Source organism: Ptiloglossa arizonensis, chromosome 4 (assembly GCF_051014685.1).
Source record: "Ptiloglossa arizonensis isolate GNS036 chromosome 4, iyPtiAriz1_principal, whole genome shotgun sequence".
Classification (NCBI taxonomy): domain Eukaryota; kingdom Metazoa; phylum Arthropoda; class Insecta; order Hymenoptera; family Colletidae; genus Ptiloglossa; species Ptiloglossa arizonensis.
The window spans coordinates 5,785,125-5,803,997 of NC_135051.1; the positions used below are offsets into that span (position 1 = coordinate 5,785,125).

The window sequence follows — 18,873 nt, forward strand, 5'->3', positions numbered from 1 at the left end:
TAAATTTATTTCAAATTTCTACATTTTATCATTCGTTTCTTTTTGAAAAAATTTAACTGTTATCAAACCAGCGGGGCTCAATTACATGGCACTTGACAGGCGGTAAAGGAACTGGTATTATAGAGGGCAATGATGTGGGCAAAAATTCTCCTGGCCAAAGATGAACAGCGTCCATAAATAAGAATCCCATAAGGATGCCATGCATAAGGGGAGCTAGTACTCTCAATAGTCTGCTTCTGGGTGGTTTCTGCGGCCAAACAAAAATCAATCGAGATCCATCTGTTAAAAAAAGGGATGAGTTTTTATTAAATATAAACTAGACCAAGTATAAACAAAAAAATACAAAATTAACAAAAGTTCGAAGGACAAACTTGTATTGCGACGAATAATTGATGATTTAACGTGATGGGGGCTGACGCCGGGAGGAGCACTAAATATTCCATTTCCGCTGCAGGTCTTTCTTTTTTTATATCTAAATCTGCGAACACCGCTCTGCCCATATAGTACACGATCCTCGAAGTTACGTTCGTAGTTCGACCTAGCCAAGCTTGTGATCGTGCTTCCTGCGCTGTCTTGAAAGGACACGGTAGTTCCGGTTATCAACGAACATTTATCATCATCGGTGTCACGGCTGGTTAAGTCCTCCGCTCTTCTATCGAATATTAATTTCATTTACATACAAAAAAATAAGAAAATTACACTATGTAATATACATATGCACGCGACACATTTACTATTTTATACTAACTCTTGACTAAATCGGCTGGCAACATTATTATCTTCTTCTATGTGCTCCAGATTTCAAGTGATCCGATTTTTTTACGTCCTTTTATTTAACGGAATTATTACATTTCGAATAATTCTCAGCGAGTAACGTTAATGCATACCGACTTTCCTAGCGTTCTCTTTAAAGACGGCAAAAGAACAGATTTGTCACACATTTCTTGGTCTTTTTTTGTTTTTGCTTTTTACAATAGCGATACTATGCCCAATTTCAAATGACACCCTCAGAACCGCCGCATAGCCACCACTCGCCTTTGTACAAACTTTTATAAGATCAGCCCCTACTAGAAAATGGTTGAAAAAAAAGTAAAAATTTCGAAAACCATATTATTATATTTATTTGTTCGTTAAAAATGAAATTTTAAGTTTCGATTAATTGATATGAATAATTGTTGATCAGCCACCTTTGCGAACAAGCTGCGCATCTACGCGAGGCGGTCCTGGACAAACGAATCGACTCTGAACACCGGAAGTTGCAGCGTCAATTGAAACATTGAAACGGACCGAATTTCAAAAGTGACATTTAAACGACACTTCGTCGAAAGTATGAAAATTTAGTTTACTTTATCGATTGCATCCATGGCGGAACTCTCTGCGCGCCTAAAATTGCCGATTTTACTTCTCTCGTTACACACCATCAAATAGTAAAATTTGTTAATGGCAATTACATACTCGAGACAGAACTCAACGTTCGTCGTGCGGTATTCAAATTTCTCGAACTGTATTACCTGAAATATTTACCGGTTATTGATTTCACCTTGTCTCGGGAAGGAAACGCGGCAAAATTTTACGCAAAAATTAAAAATTACTGGATTTTGAACGCACGGTAAAGCGATCAATTGTCTTTGGTGAAGTTACAACCCCGTGGCAAGATGTCACGTTGCAAATGTGAGCGACGCTGGCCGAATTAATGTTTCACGCTCGACGACGATAAATCGTCCAATTGCTTTCATTTTTCGTTCGCTTTATCAGGTTCCAAAACAGAGATAAAAACCGCCGAGCCCAGCTCGCCGTACTTTGAGAACATCACCACGAAAATGGAGGAACGTCGCTGCGATCTAATAGGTAGACAGAAATATCTTAGGGAGAAAATCACGACGATGGAACGCTCGCTCCCAGCGTTGATCGCGTACAACATGTGGATGGCCAAAGACGAATGCGAGGACGCGCCATATTGCAAGGTGCGCAGCATCATGAAGAAATTCTCAACGCATCCGGACCCGACCGACAAACTCCTGGACAGCTTAAAGAAGACCGTGAAGGAACTTCAAGGAGAAACGACGGAGTTGCATGTACGGAACGATTGAAATTCAGCGGTTAATTCGGGTAAATCTTGCTAGTGTGCTGGGACTTACGCACCCATGGTAACTGTTTAGAAGTTTGTCCTCTGCGCGATTTATATGACCTTCAAATATGTTGTCAAAGTTATCGTTCGGAACAACTTTTTTCTGTGCAGTGTTACTCGGCTTTAGTTTCCAAAATATTTGCAAGTAACCGTCGATACTACGATATCGTAGGTAAACTTGTAGTAAAAGTTTTCACGAATTTGCGAACATTAAGAAGCGTTTAAAACTTCCACACGTATCTAACACGTAATCCGTCCTCGAGTTACGGGAAACATTTTTCTAAATTTTTGTACAATCAATTTGGTGTTTACTTATAAGTCTACCGTTGGTAGTTTGAGAAAATAATATGCAGTTTCTTGTTTCGTTTAATTAAAGTCTAATATAAAAATGTTCAATAAACTCAAGACCATTATAACGAGCGGGATACAATGATTCTGAAACTAAAGTCAAACGACGATAACGTGTATAGAAAAAAGTGATCTTGATAACATATTTCAAGGTCGTCAGAATCAACGAGGAGGATAAATTTCCAAATAATTATCAATTTGTTATCTAATTTGAACTCGTACAGAACGTTTAATAAAGGATAACATTCCCGATTGTAGGAGAAGATTATTCAAGCGGACGTTAAGTTGGAGGAAACTGATATAGAGCTTGAGTCCTTGGAACTCGCGAACAAGGAAATGAACGATACTCTGTACAGTTTGGAGAAGGAGGTGGATAATTATACCAGCCCGAGTCTTCATTCCATCCATTCTGAGGATTTAATGTGCCTATCGAAGATCCGTCAACTGGCCAAAGAGGAATTATGTTTGAAGAATTGTATCAGGGAATTGGAGCTGAAAGAGACGTTATTCAAGGAACAGATGGACCGTTTGTTAACATCTAGGGACTACCAAAGCGTTTGCGGCAGACGGAAGATAACTAGTTGTCTTCAAGATGTAGACTGTCGTGAGAAGAAGATATGTTGTATATCGAGAAAATGTTTGTTGCATAAGCCAAGTGATTATCGTTTAAAGAAGAAGCACGGACAAAATGAAACCGACGTATTTAGCGAAAATGAACGTGTAAGATCATGTTTCTAACGTAAACGCAATTTTCTCAAAACTACATTTTTAGAATGCATATTTTGTGAATGTAAAATATTAAAAGCTGTATCAACGATTTTCTTCAAAATTTGCGCACGTACGCTCGGAAAGATTATCTAAGATGTGTTGTAAGCAAAATTTCGAAAAAAAATCTTGAAAAAAAAAAACGGAAAAAAATAGCGAAGTTGAACAAAATGACAAAATTTCGCTTTTTCTCTCAATGAAATGAAGACAACTTTTATGTCGTTATATTTTACTTTTGACATAATTATGTTCGTAGTGAACAAACTACGCATTTACGTAATTGAACGTAACTCCGATCATTATTATTTTTTTGTGAAATTTTGACAAAACATTTGTCAAATAATAGATTGTGTTAATTTCAAATGATTACACATATTAATTTCCTAGGAAGATCGATTTTTTAAATTCTGGGGCTTGACTACTCTCTTAATCTGTTTTCGTTTTTACACAGACACAGACGCAACGTGATGCAACAGTCTCTACTTCCGAGCATAGCTTTGAGAATAAACAAAATGATGTTGGCGGACAAAGGAAGCTCGAAGGAAAGACGGAGAGAAAATATTCATGGATGCCAAGTTGGTGGTCAGGAAATCAAAAAATGAAAGAGAATTTACCTTCAACAAATGCGGAAACGATCACGTTATCAAATGCTGAAAATAACGTAATAAAAATTAATTTCAACGTTACGAATAATACACCAATAGTATACGTTTAATCACATTGTAGGAATCTCAAAAATCAACTACCATTGAAGTTTCGATACAATCACCTAATCCTGAGAAAGGACTGAAGGACAAAAACGGGAGCGACCATAAACCATTTAAACCGAGGAAGATTGAATTTACAACTCCGTCTTGTAAACCATGTGGACACGCAGTGTATCCACATCACAAATTCATCTTGCCTTGTAATACTCCATGCAATAAACCATTCAAGGATTGTTCCAAATCTACAGTTCCACCGAGAAAACCATTTTACGAGCTACCACATGACCCAATTACAAATTATGGTACGTAGCATGACTTATCTTTTACAGTTAGGAGTTGAAATTAATCATAACTCCATCACATAGGTGTTCAAAAAGCGAGAAAACCATTCGTGTCGCCTTGTGATCTTGAAAGTCCATGTGAAATTTGTCCATGGATGTCTTGTAAAAATCATTTACGGTCGGACGGAAACTGTAGGCGCAACTGCAAGGATAAATGCGCCCGTAGGCTGTCAGATGTAGAGTGCAATTGCAGCGATGTACTGTTAGATCTGTCCGACGAATATCAACCGTCTGCCTTCAAACTATATAAGGATTCACACGGAAGAGATAGTAATAGCGATGACGAATTCTGCGAATGTTGTTCCTGTGGTTGCGAAGACAGTGACGCATCCTTCGCATACCAATGCAACTAATTGTAAGTGTACCACACTCATGGGAGAGCATTAATGAAAAAATTTGTAAAATTGAAAAATATATATTTTCACATTCCTTTTGTATACAATAGTATTAGAATTCTGCGTTAAAAGGGAAGTACATGTGATGTTGAAGCCTGAAATAAAGTACAATAGAGAATTAAAACAGACATCAGTTTAGATTGTTCTTTTGAATATTTCAATTACTTACCCTGTTCTGGGTAAATATCTTTTGTTGCAATCTAAACCATTTATTGTGTCCATATCTTCAGTACTTATGTCAAAATTAAAGATATTGAAATTTTCTTCTATTCTTGTTCTCGACACTGATTTAGGAATCACTAGATGACCACACTGGATCTATTTAAAAATTTATATTAAATAAACGAATCTTGATGAATACATTAAGTACAACTTAAGTTGTGGAACACATACTCTATGTCGCAATATAATTTGTGCAACACTTTTCTTATACTTAGCAGCAAGCTCTTTAATTGTTGAATCTTGCAATAATATTGGTTCATTAGGATCGGCATCTGGTCTATCGGGAGCTCCAAAAGGACTGTAAGCAGTAATTGTGATCCCTTTAGATTTACAAAATTCTGACAGTTTTCTCTGATTTAAATATGGATGGCATTCAACTTGGTTTGTCACTGGCTTTATTTTAGAATTAAACAGCAATCGTTCTATTTGCTGGGCATTGAAATTGCTGACACCAATACTCTTCACAAGACCTTTCTCTACAAGACTCTCCATAGCATGCCAGGTATCCAAATAATCTGTATCTTCAGTTATAAAATTACCATCAGAATTTTTTGGAAATAAATCATCACCATCTGTAAAGAATAATATCAATATCAATTTTTTAAATTGTAAATAAATTCATTGATTGTGTTGCACATTATAAAATGGTACCTTTGTATGCTATTGGTGAATGCAACAGGTAAAGATCAAGAGCCTTAAGACCAAGATTGTTTAAAGTCTTTTTCAAAGCAGGTTCAACTCGCTCAGGTCGATGACGAGTATGCCACAGTTTACTTGTAACGAAAATATCCTCACGTTTAATAACCCCTTCTTTTATCTTTATAGCAATTGCGGCACCAACTTCTTCTTCATTCTCATAAGCTGGGGAACAGTCAAAGTGCCTATACCCAATATCAATGGCATCTTTTACAGCTTGTGTCACTTCATTAGTCTTTGACTGATCGGCAAAAGAAGAAACATGGAATAAATCCTAGCCATTGTATAAATTAAATAATTCTTATATCTTATCAATTTAAATTCTTTACAAGGAAGATAAGATAATTTATTCTTTGAAAATGCCTCAACAATGAACAAAACAAATGGACTAGTTGTGAAAGTTTAATAATTTCACTTATAAAGATAAGGTACATATATTATTTATTTTTTACTTCTGCTATAAAAGTTTTATATCTTTTAATATTTGTATGCATCTTCATTCATTTGCCTACAAATCTCTGTCTTTAATTGTATTATTATATTTTTATCAAATAGATAATATATACCCATTTCTGCTATTGGCAAAACATGTTAACTTATCTCTGCTTATTTGTAATTAAGACAATCAAATATATAGAAGTGTTCCTATATATGTTATATATACCTCTTCCACAGCAAAATGAAACTGAATATAAATTTTTAAATTATAAGGATTACACATAGAAGTTAAAACTATATATTATTCTTAACAATTTATGATTTTCATATTAGTTTTCTTTGTAACCACAGAATAAATAATTAATAAAAATATAATTATAACATACCTTCCATGTTCCCAAACCCAAAATGGGATAAATATTACCATCATTAAACTTTACAGTTTTCGGCACCATCGTGAAATGCAGACCTGAAATACAATGCTTATTCTTAACTGAACCTATTATATATACAAAGCTATTATCATATCTGCTTATTATCTTTTATAGATAATCTATTACTTACCTGATGAATAATTGTGATAATTTTATAATTATACTTTTATTTTAAATATCAAAAATTACTTATTATTTTAATTCTTAAAATTATTGGACCGAGTACGGAGAACAGGTTTTTGTCTCTTATGCTCTGGAGAACACCATCAGGATATGGGAAAAAATATTTGGAACAAAGGAATGAGTCACTGTATAAAAATAAAGGATGAATCAGCATAAAGAACGTACGAATATCCTGCAATTGTACCGTTAAGAAAAATTACATATAAAATTTATTTATATTCATGAATAGATCAGAATATATATATATTTTTAACAAGATATTTTTGAAAATATTTAAATCAAAATGAAAAGTACTTCCCTCAAACATACTATCGAAATTATTCTTTAAATAATGTAATACAAAAATAAAATAGTATAATTAATAATGTGCTGCGAAACAGCATACAATTAATTGAAGCGCAACCAAATTAGATTAGATTGGTTTATTATTGGAATTAGAATATGATTTGAATTAACCAATCAGAGTTGAAAACAATTCACGCATATCTGACTTGAGGCCCTCTAGTGTTGATGCATCAATACGATTCTCTCGAATAAGGTAATCGTGATTTTTGATCATGATCCATCACGACTAGAAGTACTTTCTTACTGTTGCACGGATCACATCGTTCGTATTGTTTCAAATTGTTTTTACGGTGAATTATTTTTGGATTATTTAATGTGTTAATATTCTCATCTATAATTTCTTCGTTGGGTTCTCCACGAAAATTTATTATTGTGAATACAATCGGATAATCAGTATTTCTACATTTTCACAAGAAAAGTTATTAAGATGCCGGTGTTTCATACGAAAACTATAGAAAGTATTCTTGAGCCTGTAGCGCAGCAGGTAATTATATTCACTTTTCAGTTTTAAAATTTCTTAGTTATTGTATTTGCAAAAAAGTACTTAACACTTTGAAAAATATCAACTCGTTGTTTTTATATTTAAAAGGAAGACATGAATAATAAAACATAATGCCTAATAAAAATTATTGATAATTGACAGGACATTCTTAAAAAATTATTTATCTGTGAAAAAATGCGTATAAAATATACTGTAAATATTTACCCAGTCTTTTAGTTAACTTCTATATATAACTCGATTGTAAACACTTAAAATCTGTCAAACTATAGTTATTTGTTAATTGAAAATAATTTAATAGATTTTTTTTTAAATTTTATATAAGGGATTCTTACGTTTTATTGGCATTATTAATAATTATAAATGATGGTATTTATCATGAATCAATTTGGTAAATGACTTATGTTTCTTTATATAGAACTATGACATCATTCTACCAATGTAGTGCAGACTACTAAATTCATCTTTAGGTCAGAGATCTTGGACTTATGAAATTCAATCCCTTAGCTTGTTAAATTGTAAAAAAAAACTTTGTTAACTATCTAAGACCTGTCTGTATTTCCAAAAAAGGACAGGTTGAAGCTATGCACTACCACATCAATCTATACATCACACATACAAAAATACATCAATGTACTTTATATTGAAAGTCCTTCTAAATATGTTAATACTTTACTTTAATGTTAATGCACAATAAATGCACTTACTATTTTACTCTGTCCATAATAAAATCTTTATAGGAAATTTCAATCTAATGAAAACAAAATAAAAATTAATTGGATATTTTTCTATAATGGAAAAAAATATTTTCATATTATATGTGTAAAATTGTAATCGTTTTTTAATTTATGAGTATTGGAAGCTATATAAAAATATGCTTAATAAAATATATTGTATAAAAATATACATATATAATTTATTAATGTGTTCGAAATCTTTCATTAATATATAAATATGAATATTAACAAACTAGAAAATAACACTTTAGATAGATTACTTCAATCTATACAATATAAATAATTTTATCTACTGTTCAATAAAGTATATACATATTCATCATTTTTATTGCATGAAATTATGTATTATATTTCCATGTATAATTGTATAACCTAGGTCTCAAGACTTGTCATTCTACACGAAGAAGCTGAAGATGGTAATGCAATGCCTGATTTGGGTAGACCTGTACAAGCAGTTAGTATGGCCGTAGCAAATCTTGTAAAGGTAAGCTTATATATGAATAGAAGAATTTTTGCTTTGGGTTCAGTTATTTTTATTTAAATTCACCATATGCAGGTGGGAAAAGAAACAATAAATTCTTCAGATGATGCATTGCTTAAACAAGATATGCCTGCTGCATTACAACGTGTTGAGGGGGCTTCACGTCTATTGGAAGAAGCATCAGCTATGTTAAAACAAGACCCATATTCTGGACCAGCCAGAAAAAAGCTTATAGAAGGTTCACGTGGTATTCTTCAAGGAACTAGTTCATTATTGCTTTGTTTTGATGAAAGTGAAGTACGAAAAATTATCAGGGAATGTAAGAGGGTATTAGATTATTTGGCAGTAACTGAAGTTATTGAAACAATGGAGGATTTAGTTCACTTTCTTAAGAATTTAAGTCCTTGTCTTAGTAAAGTATCGAAAGAAGTAAGCGCTCGTGAAAAAGAGTTGACTCATCAGGTACATAGAGAAATTCTTGTACGCTGTTTGGAGCAGGTAACAGTAGAATAAAATTATACATATTTAATATTTATTGTTAGTAATGAATACTATATACATTGGAACTTATTTATGTAACAGGTGAAAACACTTGCACCAATTCTTATTTGCTCTATGAAAATTTTTATTCATATTATTTCTCAAGGAGGTAAGGGAGCAGAAGAAGCAGCTGAAAATAGAAACTATTTGTCTGGTAGAATGTCAGATGAATTAAATGAAATTATTAGAGTGTTACAATTGACAACGTATGACGAAGAAGAGTGGGATGCTGACCAGTTAACAGTAAGTATCTTTTTAAAAAACTCCAATAATAGCTAATAAATTTAATTTTTGAATCTCTTTTTAGGTTTTGAAAAAGGCACAGAGTGCTATAGAATCTAGAATACCAGCTGCTTATGATTGGTTAGATGATGGACTTGCTTTGCGTGGTGGAATAGGAGAAAAAAGTCTTCGTCAAATAGTTGAACAAGCAGAACGCTTGGCTGAAAGATATCTTCCTCCCTCGCAAGCAGAGCCATTGAATAAATTAACTTCACAAATTGTTACTATGACCAATGCTCTATGTGAACTGCGACAGAATGAAAGAGGTTTTATTAATTAGAAAACTAATATGTACACAAAATATTTACACACTCTGGGCATATCTTTGTTAATTTCTTTTCAATACCTTTATGTTTAAAGGAAGTACACAAGCAGAATCGTTAGCACGTGGTATTAAAGAGAAAATGAACGAGCTTCGTAGTTCTATTGCTTCTGCTATAGTAGCAGCTGATAAATCAGGAACTACACAAACTGCTCATACAGTTGCAGGCCGTTTAGAACAAGCTAACAAGTGGCTCCTCAATCCTCAACATGATGACAAAGGACTTGGCCAGAGGGCTATAGCTTTAATTATACACGAGGGAAAGAAGGTATGATATTATATGTAATATTTCAAATCCTCTTGTATCAAATATCTAGATACAGTCTAGTTATCAGTACAGAGGTTTATCATTCAATTTTAATAATTTAAATGCCGCAAACGGAAAGAATCAGCAACACGTAGCAAGCGTAAGTTACGTGTAACATATCGAATATTTGTTATAAAATGCATTGCAATCAAGTTACAACAATGATATCATGATTCTTATGTGCAACGCACTTCTAATCTCTCTCATGTTTATTAGTTGGTTTATATTCTAAAAATTAGGTTGCCGAAGGTTTGCCAGGCATACATAAAGCAGAAATCCTACAACTATGCGACGAAGTCGACAATCTTTCTCATCAGCTTGGAGACTTATGTGCCCATGGTCAAGGGAATACACCTCGCGCTCAAGATATTGCTCGTCAATTGTCATACAAACTGTACGAATTGAAGAATAGAATACAACAAGCCGTTGTATCCAGAGTAGTTGAAGATTTTATTGACATAACAACGCCTTTGAAGCAATTTACGGATGCTGTATTAGCTCCAGAAGGAACCCCAGGACGCGATCAAAACTTCAACGATAAAACACATGCCCTTCAAACATTTTCTAATAGAGCAGCAAAAACAGCTAGAATGGTGGCTGCTGGTGGTACATAAAAATATTAATATTGTTTTAATAAATTATATAATTTTAAGTGATTTATATTACATTAATTTTGTTCCAATTAAATTGTAGGAAGCGGAGGAAACAAAAAATTGGCAGAAGCATTAACCGCTAGTGCTTCGCAAGTTGAATCCTTAACGCCGCAATTAATTAATGCTGGACGAATTCGTATGACGTATCCAGATAGTAAAGCAGCGGATGAACATTTCGATAATTTACGACAACAGTATGCAGAAACGATGCAGAGAGCACGAGCATTATGTGATGAAGCAACTGATAGTGGAGATTTTATTAGAACCTCCGAAGAACAAATGCAGAAACATTCGTTCCTCTGTGAAGAGGCTATTGCTAAGAGTCATCCACAAAAAATGGTTGACAATACAGCCGCTATTGCCAGATTGGCTAACCGAGTGATACTTGTAGCGAAACAAGAAAGCGATAACAGTGAAGACCCTGCATTTATTCAAAGGGTAAACCAAGCTACAGATATTCTTCAAAACAGTGAGCAACATGATTATATAATAATATTCATGTGGATCATACATGTACCTAAAATTCATAAGAATTATTTTTGTATAGGTGTTGCTCCAATGGTTCAAGATGCAAAATTGGTTGCAATTAATATCAATGATAGTAATGCAGTTTCTCGATGGAGAGAAAGCAATCGTGCAGTAAGTAGCATAGAATATATAACCCAAGTTTCGGTTATGATAATTGTATTGTTTTATTTAATATACTTATTATTGTATCTTCTAGCTTTTGGCTAATGTTGGACAAGTTCGTAAGGCTATTGTAGTTCAACCTGATGTTATACCGCCGCCAGAAGTATCACAGTTGCATCTCAATGACGGTAAGTGCATAAAATGCGTTTTTACATAACTTAAATTCCTTTTATTATGTACAAAATTACAAACTAAATATAGGTTCTTCTGGAGATAGGTATTTAGTGCTTCAAGTGTAGAAATAGTCAACAAATTTATATTTATATCATTATGGTGCATTCTTTCACACTTCAAAGTACTTAAAAGATAATTTATTTGAAATCATTTACTTACTGGCTTATGTTTCATGAATATAGATAATCATATAATTCTCAATCTCACTCACTACAGCTGTGTTTAATAATTCAAAGAAATAGATAACATCTATCTATTGCAAAATAAATATCACAATACGTTTTTTTATGCAAAAAAAACATTTTACTCCTTTATAAAGTAAAACCCCCTTAACATATTTCTTCCAGACGAACAATTGCCAAGCCGTCAATATAATTACTTCACAGACAAAGGTATAATATATATGCATGAAGATGAACTATGCATGATTAATCATCATATTGTATTATTAAGATACCATTTTTATCAGTCTATTAAATATACGCAAATGAGAAATAATGATAATGTTTTAAGTAAGAAAATATTATATGTAGCAATAAAACACATTTCGAACATAAAAACATGTAATAAAATATGGTATCTACTCTTGATTAAGTAAAAAAGAATATTTTAATATAACGTTATTATATTTTCTAATTTTAACTAAAAATTTGAATATTTGTAACGATTTCTTTAAATACTAGTTGGTGAGCCTTTAAGAAATCAACCATCACCAAGCAATTTATGTGTCATCAGTCCTAGTCTGAACACAAATAAACCTCAACGTCGCTCTATCAGTCCATTACCAAAGTGGGCACGTGAAGGTATTTACTATTCTTCAAAAGAAAATGAGCCAAATTTTATTATATTTTGCTTTTAATGACTTCTGTAACAAATTAAGCCTCAAATTGAAAATGAATATACAATATTCAGAGGCAATTAATTTTTTTATGTCAGGTTACGAAGTTAATTACTTTTTTTTTATCAGGAGATAACCCTGATCTCCTATATCAAGAACTGGCTTCTGACAACGAGTTAGAAAAATCAGTTCACGATGGAGGTAATTTAAAATTAGTACTTTTGGGGTCTGAAAACTGCAAGTTTTCAATGCTTAAAACTCTTTTCATTTGTGGGAAAGAAGCATGTGTTATTTAAAATTAAATGTATATCAGTTCAATTACTACTTTTTCATACTAGGAATCAGAGGACTGAAACATTATATATAATTACATTATATTATATTAAATTAAAAATGTTATGTTACCCAAAGAGATAGTAGTACATTACACTTATTTTTCTTAAATCTCACAAATATACATCGATAATTAAAATTATGTAAATATGTATAAAATAGAAAAACGTATTATTCTGAAAAACTAAACATTAATCTAACAGTAAAAATTCATTACTTTGTGCAATTCATATACAAGTTTTTTATTTAATACAATCTCGAAATAGTCATGTTGCATTTAATTTTATCATTTTATTATATAACAATATACAAATTATAAATCTTTATTTTCCATGCTAACAACATTTTTATTATACATAGTTAACTTTGAATGATTGTATCAAATCGTTTAATTTAATTAATATACTACTCACATATCATGTGTGTCATATTCTGTCACTGCATGTATACTAAGATACTTTTTGTATTGATATGCAATCCAAATCTTCTAATGATGTGTTTGTACTTTTAATTTTGCTGCGTGGAATGATAGACTATTATTACAATTACGATAATAATGATGGTAATTATGATGAAATTTCTGCATTTTTATTCATGTATATGGTGTATTAAATTTTACTATATAAAAGTAATGTCTGTATTAAACAGAGGTCTCTTATTTGGACAACAGATTCATGTTTTATTAAACACTTACTATAAGCAATTTTAATTATTTTATACAGATATCGCACCACCGCGTCCACCGTTACCTGGTGGCGATATTCCACCTCCACGACCTCCGCCCCCAGAAACAGATGATGAAGATGAAATGTTTATGCATGCACCACAACCTAATCAACCCATAATGGTAAATTAAATGTACCTTTTAATTATTTATTTAATAAAATATAATTCTAAAAATTAGTTTGATAAAATTTCAGATGGCCGCCCATGGATTACATCAAGAAGTACGACAATGGTCAAGCAAAGATAATGAGATCATTGCTGCTGCAAAAAAGATGGCTATTTTAATGGGAAGATTGTCAGGCTTAGTTAGAGGAGAAGGCGGTAACAAAAGAGATCTAATTGCTTGCGCCAAAGCCATTGCAGAAGCTTCTCAAGAAGTGACTCGCTTAGCAAAGGAACTTGCTAGGGAATGCACTGACAAACGTATTCGTACAGTATGTACATCGTTTATTTTTATTCCATAATATTCTACGTAATATTTGCTGTATGTGCTTTATATTTATAATTCATGTATTTATTCTCTAGAACCTTCTTCAAGTTTGTGAACGTATACCTACTATAGGCACACAATTAAAGATATTATCAACCGTGAAAGCTACAATGCTGGGTGCACAAGGTATAGTATATGCATACTTTTATAAATTACAATTATTATCTATTTTTCCTTATAATAATCTACTCTTCACACAGTGAAATATAGTAAAAATTAACGAATGTTAGGGAGTATAGTTATATCTTAAAAGAACTGTTCAAGTAAACAATTATTAATAACAATTTTTATACATAGAGACGCTCCCCACCTGGGAAGAGTTGATGCTTTATGGTAAAAAAAAGTTAATAGATTATGCTTGATGTCTTTATCGTTCTCTTTAGCATTTATTTTGTTTAATTTTGGAAATACTTTACAGTTTTGCACTTGCATTACAACGCATGTATATTTTAGTCTTCCCCATAAGGGATAAGAAACAATTGAATAAATAAGATTTGTTTTACTTGAAACTCATCTACATTTGTTTTGATTTAAGAAAAACGGAGTTTAAAAAATAATGTAGAAAGAATTATAGTATTCTGAATAAATTAAACGTTTTCAAACAGTCATTTATAAAAATCATAATCTGGAAATTGTTTTTTAATCTCTTAAATTTCAAACTATTGCTTATTGATATGTTATTTAAACTTTAAATGGTTTGCGGTTGATATGCCTCTGCTCATCACGGTGTAGACGAATTGATCGGGTGCAGTAAGTTTACTATGAAATAAATATAAGTTAGAATAGAAAATATGGTTGACAATATTAGACAATATGTGAAAATTAACGTTGTGTACACTTAAGAATGTTTATCATGAAATTAGTTTATAATGAAACAAACTGAATCATTTTGCCATTATTAAAATTACTTGTATCATTTATCTTATCATTGTTAGTTTACGTATTTTAAGTTTATCCTTTATGCATGAGTTTTTAATTAATACATTTCCATTTCTCTCTTTTGAAATGAACATACAAATTGTGTTTTCAAAATTAGAAGACTATTAGCAGTCATGTATTGCATGCAATACATCACGGTAGTAGTGTTGTTCCCTTTGCAAGTATGTAATAGATTTATTAGATAGTTCATTCTTTAATACACTTGTAAAAAGAATATTCACTTTTACAACACATGTATATATTTAAAAACGTATTGTTTATTACATTGAGATCGTTTGTTTTGATTTAGTTCCTCTTTTATTGTGCTACTATTTGTTATTAATATACTATGAATATTATAAAATTTAATAATAGAAATGAATACTTTCATTTTTAATATTTTTTAAATTTCAAATTTTAAATATACTTAATATTTAATTTGTGTTCTGAACATGTAGGTACAGAAGAAGATCAAGAAGCAACAGATATGCTCGTCGGAAATGCTCAGAATCTCATGCAAAGTGTAAAGGAAACCGTTCGTGCAGCTGAGTGTGCAAGTATAAAAATACGCACTGCCTCTGGTATGAAGTTACGTTGGGTACGACGTCAACCTTGGTACCAATACTGAGTAAAATATTGCAATAATGAAAATAAATTAGAACAGATAGGTAAGATTTTCTAATACCAGAATATAACCGATTCCACATGATATATTTCAAAAAAATGTTTTGTTAAGGAACAACATTCAGGTGTTAGAATTAACTGACTTCATCTTAATCTTTTTACAGATGAATTATAACATTTATATCTACTTTTTTTACTTTCCTTCATAAACATCATATATATGAATCAGATATTTTTGCTCTTCGATTTTTGCATTCCATGTATATCAAGAAAATTAAATTTGTTCTACACACCTGAGTTTTGGTTCTTACGAGTAATAGCCGAAACATAAACATAATCGTACGATAATTTATATTTATACACGTACTGATAAATAATATATTCATTGCATAAAATTTATAATTTATAACTTGAAAAGCTAGTGATTAGTATTAGAAAAATACTTTACATAAATTGAGAAACATATCTCAGTCATTGAAATGTAATCTAAAAGTATTTTCAAACAACGTATTTAAAAGCCTATCTCTCTGTCTCATTGAAAGATAAAAATTAAGTAGAGATGATAGAGTTTATGCCTTATACAAATTACCAATTTGCTATATATTTGTATGTATATTCACAGTAAGTGTACTTCGCATCTCTATCGACCTAAGATTGGCACAATTAATAGAACAAAAAATTTTTATCTATATTTATTAAAAATGCAATTGACCCAGGATAGTATGATGTATTTTTGCAAAGTGAAAATGCGCGAATATAATTTTAATAGGTGCTATTACCGCAATATACACATAGAGAATCTTAATATGCAATACTATGATAAGGAAATCTATTTTTATAAGTTTTATCTAATTGTCCCTTTTAAAAAATTTATATAGCTGTCTTTATAATCTTAATTGTTTTCAAACTGGTGCTATATATGTGCAATAGAAATACGAAATATTGCAAGATAACACAGAGTGAGCAATGATAAACCAAATATGTGGAATCAATATCATAATGTACTGTTACAAATCGTAAATTAGATATTAATATGAACAGTAATCTATAAACACGAAGTTGGAATGTTTATAACATGTAATATTAACTCTTAAATTGCTATTGGCGCTTGTTCGCACTCGACAAAATTGGTCACCGATTAGTGTACTGCGTGCGGTAAACGCCTAAGCGTTCGACGAATGTATATGCTCAACGCGTGAAAGTCTTTCGCACTCAGCGCCAACTACTGCTATAAGTTCGACGTACACTACATATGCTTTGCATCGAAGTCCCCCGTAGTTAAAGGAGTAATTTCGATAATACAACCTACATGTGTAAAACTATTTACAATAAAGATTAATTTTTATATGTTATAGATATAAAAATTTATAAACTATGATTTTGTATTATAATAGTGTTATGTACATGATCTTAGCCTAAGAATTAATAAAATTAAAAACCAATACTGTGTCCATTGAATCAACATTCAAGAGAATCCCGCTTCATTGTATGTAAACCAGGCACTGTTGCTCCTGGCATTTTATTCTTTGGTATTTTTCCAGGCCGTAAGTAGGGATTATCTATAGCATCCTGTTGTGTTGTTGTCTCTCCATTATGTTCAGTATCTTCAGGTTGTCCTTTCATACCTATAATTATGCCAAATTTTACGAACTAACTTTTTTTAAATTTAATTGGTTCAAATTTATTTGTTATAATATCGGACCTTCCTCTTTCTCTTCTTTTTCTTGTTCCTTTTTCTTTTTAACCGGACTTGGTTCAAATTGAAATTCTTGGTCAGTTTCAAACACTTGATCTTGTGGAAGAAGTGCAGAGAGATAGCTGGGAAATTGTGGTTTACATGATATTACTGAAAATACAAAGCATTTAATTCTTGTTATTCACATATAATACATAAATTTACAATAATTACATGTATTCAAATGACTTACATGGAAACATACTATTATCTTCTGTTAAAAACAGACTATGTGTTTCACCCGTTTTTGCAATAAACCTTGTTAAAGCTCTTTCAATATCGCGCTTTTGTGTTGCTGCTTTTTCTCTTATTGCTTCATATTCCGTCACTGGCTGTTTATGTGTCTGTTTGTATGTAAGTTTTTATAAGTAAATAATGTAATTCACAATTCTTTTATATACTCTCAATTTTTAAAAGAAATTAAAAATATTAATAAATATAAATGGTTTCATTTATTGAATTACCTAAATTATTATTAATAATTATTCATTACCGGTGTTCTAATATATGCATGTGGATCAGGAAAAGCTGGTAAGTAACTTGGTATATGAGACGGATGACCTTGTTTCACTCCAGCCTGTAAAATGTTTAATTGCTTTGATTGAGTTTGTTGCTGAAGTGGTGGTAAAATCGTCCTGTTTGATCTCTTTCCATAAGTTTCTATATTATCCAATTTTATGCCCATATTTATCAATGCTACTATAACATCTGCGATGAGTGGTTCTGTTCTACCAGAAAGTTCACAATAATTCCTGGCAGACTCTCCAACCTCTACAATGACTGTAAACAGACATGGTCTAAATATTGAATATTTAAGATTCAAACAATTGAATAACTGCATCATAAACACATCTCGTCTTATAAAAAATGAACAAGTGTAAATGTTTATTTAAACACATGAAGACAAATAAGAAATAACGCATTAAGGAAGGATATAAACCATTAATTTGAACTGTTTAATACAAAGAGGTTAAAGATACGGAATTTGATTTAAATTCTTACAAGACTGTAGCATCTCAGTAAGAGTTTCCAATGCTTGTTTATCACAAGTATCATAACCACATTCTACCAGAATACTACAAATTACATGATTTAATATTTTTCTTCGTGTATTTGTGGTTTGAATATCCATGTCGTATCGTGTGAATGTCAAGTAAAATACATCATGACAGGCAGCACAGAACCGTACTATTTAGCACGTCATCGTGTATTTGTTCTGTCTTGGAAATGGATATAAACAAACTAATATATGCAAGGTCTCATAAGTTAATGCAAAAACTTGCTCAATGTTCAATTCTTCTTAATTTATAAATTCAAACGTGATAGTATAACAGATTCAGATGAACAGAATTACTATAGATTACAAGGACACAAAATTAAAAAAATATGCGTTATCCCCATATAACACCCTATATATGCTATGACATGTAAGTATTCCTAAATCCATTCAAACTTTACTAATAAGTACATTTTTGATGAGTTGTGTATTTCATAAATAAATAATAACTATTGTTGAATTTGT

The 18,873-nt window shown here is 31.5% G+C and overlaps 5 protein-coding genes and 1 long non-coding RNA gene across 15 annotated transcripts; 2 read left to right on the forward strand and 4 right to left on the reverse strand.

The window, feature by feature from the left end:
- Nucleotides 1-6: 6 nt before the first annotated feature.
- On the reverse strand, nucleotides 7-672 carry LOC143146091 (uncharacterized). Its single transcript, XM_076310099.1, has 2 exons — nucleotides 372-672; nucleotides 7-279 (listed from the first exon to the last, which is right to left on the reverse strand). The coding sequence occupies exons 1-2, from the start codon at nucleotides 670-672 to the stop codon at nucleotides 53-55; spliced, it is 528 nt and encodes a 175-aa protein (XP_076166214.1). The 3' UTR covers nucleotides 7-52.
- On the reverse strand, nucleotides 514-3,364 carry LOC143145122 (uncharacterized). 3 transcript variants are annotated; one of them, XR_012991608.1, is made up of 5 exons: nucleotides 1,609-3,364; nucleotides 1,347-1,511; nucleotides 1,188-1,242; nucleotides 749-1,067; nucleotides 514-652 (listed from the first exon to the last, which is right to left on the reverse strand). It is a non-coding gene; the product is annotated as an uncharacterized LOC143145122 (long non-coding RNA). The 3 variants fall into 3 exon arrangements; XR_012991609.1 differs by having other exon boundaries at nucleotides 1,593-3,364; XR_012991610.1 differs by having other exon boundaries at nucleotides 749-826; nucleotides 888-1,067; nucleotides 1,347-3,364.
- LOC143145119 (uncharacterized) lies at nucleotides 1,806-6,223 on the forward strand. Of its 2 annotated transcripts, none has more exons than XM_076308156.1 (6): nucleotides 1,806-2,075; nucleotides 2,735-3,196; nucleotides 3,693-3,902; nucleotides 3,968-4,250; nucleotides 4,314-4,644; nucleotides 5,732-6,223. In XM_076308156.1, the coding sequence occupies exons 1-5, from the start codon at nucleotides 1,821-1,823 to the stop codon at nucleotides 4,640-4,642; spliced, it is 1,539 nt and encodes a 512-aa protein (XP_076164271.1). In that variant the 5' UTR covers nucleotides 1,806-1,820; the 3' UTR covers nucleotides 4,643-4,644; nucleotides 5,732-6,223. The 2 variants fall into 2 exon arrangements, with proteins under 2 accessions (XP_076164271.1, XP_076164272.1); XM_076308157.1 differs by having other exon boundaries at nucleotides 1,937-2,109; nucleotides 5,732-6,214.
- Nucleotides 4,627-6,790, reverse strand: LOC143145120 (aldo-keto reductase 1B). The gene is made up of 6 exons (XM_076308158.1): nucleotides 6,605-6,790; nucleotides 6,427-6,509; nucleotides 5,558-5,843; nucleotides 5,078-5,478; nucleotides 4,854-5,002; nucleotides 4,627-4,779 (listed from the first exon to the last, which is right to left on the reverse strand). Exons 2-6 carry the CDS (start codon nucleotides 6,493-6,495, stop codon nucleotides 4,737-4,739), a joined length of 948 nt encoding a protein of 315 aa, XP_076164273.1. The 5' UTR covers nucleotides 6,496-6,509; nucleotides 6,605-6,790; the 3' UTR covers nucleotides 4,627-4,736.
- A 422-nt stretch (nucleotides 6,791-7,212) lies between these two features.
- On the forward strand, nucleotides 7,213-16,968 carry Vinc (vinculin). 7 transcript variants are annotated; one of them, XM_076308148.1, is made up of 19 exons: nucleotides 7,213-7,486; nucleotides 8,615-8,722; nucleotides 8,795-9,217; nucleotides 9,302-9,502; nucleotides 9,567-9,807; nucleotides 9,902-10,131; nucleotides 10,410-10,776; nucleotides 10,864-11,292; nucleotides 11,371-11,462; nucleotides 11,548-11,641; nucleotides 12,035-12,079; nucleotides 12,371-12,490; nucleotides 12,655-12,726; nucleotides 13,391-13,420; nucleotides 13,581-13,705; nucleotides 13,779-14,018; nucleotides 14,110-14,200; nucleotides 14,372-14,407; nucleotides 15,451-16,968. In XM_076308148.1, exons 1-19 carry the CDS (start codon nucleotides 7,430-7,432, stop codon nucleotides 15,618-15,620), a joined length of 3,171 nt encoding a protein of 1,056 aa, XP_076164263.1. In that variant the 5' UTR covers nucleotides 7,213-7,429; the 3' UTR covers nucleotides 15,621-16,968. The 7 variants fall into 7 exon arrangements, with proteins under 7 accessions (XP_076164263.1, XP_076164265.1, XP_076164264.1 ...); XM_076308150.1 differs by lacking the exon at nucleotides 14,372-14,407; XM_076308149.1 differs by lacking the exon at nucleotides 13,391-13,420.
- Taf8 (TBP-associated factor 8) lies at nucleotides 14,015-18,744 on the reverse strand. Its single transcript, XM_076308159.1, has 5 exons — nucleotides 18,354-18,744; nucleotides 17,845-18,131; nucleotides 17,545-17,695; nucleotides 17,319-17,462; nucleotides 14,015-17,241 (listed from the first exon to the last, which is right to left on the reverse strand). Exons 1-5 carry the CDS (start codon nucleotides 18,481-18,483, stop codon nucleotides 17,075-17,077), a joined length of 879 nt encoding a protein of 292 aa, XP_076164274.1. The 5' UTR covers nucleotides 18,484-18,744; the 3' UTR covers nucleotides 14,015-17,074.
- Nucleotides 18,745-18,873: the final 129 nt, after the last annotated feature.

What these genes read in the sequence shown, in the direction of transcription:
- LOC143146091 (XM_076310099.1), bottom strand. Translation starts at nt 672, where the DNA reads ATGAAATTAATATTCGATAGAAGAGCGGAGGACTTAACCAGCCGTGAC. An exon ending in AATTATTCGTCGCAATACAA is followed by an intron (nt 280 to 371) that starts GTTTGTCCTTCG and finishes TTTTTTTAACAG; the next exon opens with ATGGATCTCGATTGATTTTT.
- LOC143145119 (XM_076308156.1), top strand. Translation starts at nt 1,821, where the DNA reads ATGGAGGAACGTCGCTGCGATCTAATAGGTAGACAGAAATATCTTAGG. An exon ending in GAGAAACGACGGAGTTGCAT is followed by an intron (nt 2,076 to 2,734) that starts GTACGGAACGAT and finishes TCCCGATTGTAG; the next exon opens with GAGAAGATTATTCAAGCGGA. An exon ending in TGACCCAATTACAAATTATG is followed by an intron (nt 4,251 to 4,313) that starts GTACGTAGCATG and finishes TCCATCACATAG; the next exon opens with GTGTTCAAAAAGCGAGAAAA.
- LOC143145120 (XM_076308158.1), bottom strand. Translation starts at nt 6,495, where the DNA reads ATGGTGCCGAAAACTGTAAAGTTTAATGATGGTAATATTTATCCCATT. An exon ending in TGGGTTTGGGAACATGGAAG is followed by an intron (nt 5,844 to 6,426) that starts GTATGTTATAAT and finishes TTTGCCGATCAG; the next exon opens with TCAAAGACTAATGAAGTGAC. An exon ending in AGATATTTACCCAGAACAGG is followed by an intron (nt 4,780 to 4,853) that starts GTAAGTAATTGA and finishes ACTTTATTTCAG; the next exon opens with GCTTCAACATCACATGTACT.
- Vinc (XM_076308148.1), top strand. Translation starts at nt 7,430, where the DNA reads ATGCCGGTGTTTCATACGAAAACTATAGAAAGTATTCTTGAGCCTGTA. An exon ending in TTGTACGCTGTTTGGAGCAG is followed by an intron (nt 9,218 to 9,301) that starts GTAACAGTAGAA and finishes TTTATGTAACAG; the next exon opens with GTGAAAACACTTGCACCAAT. An exon ending in GGGATGCTGACCAGTTAACA is followed by an intron (nt 9,503 to 9,566) that starts GTAAGTATCTTT and finishes ATCTCTTTTTAG; the next exon opens with GTTTTGAAAAAGGCACAGAG.
- Taf8 (XM_076308159.1), bottom strand. Translation starts at nt 18,483, where the DNA reads ATGGATATTCAAACCACAAATACACGAAGAAAAATATTAAATCATGTA. An exon ending in TACTGAGATGCTACAGTCTT is followed by an intron (nt 18,132 to 18,353) that starts GTAAGAATTTAA and finishes GTCTGTTTACAG; the next exon opens with TCATTGTAGAGGTTGGAGAG. An exon ending in ATGCATATATTAGAACACCG is followed by an intron (nt 17,696 to 17,844) that starts GTAATGAATAAT and finishes ACATACAAACAG; the next exon opens with ACACATAAACAGCCAGTGAC.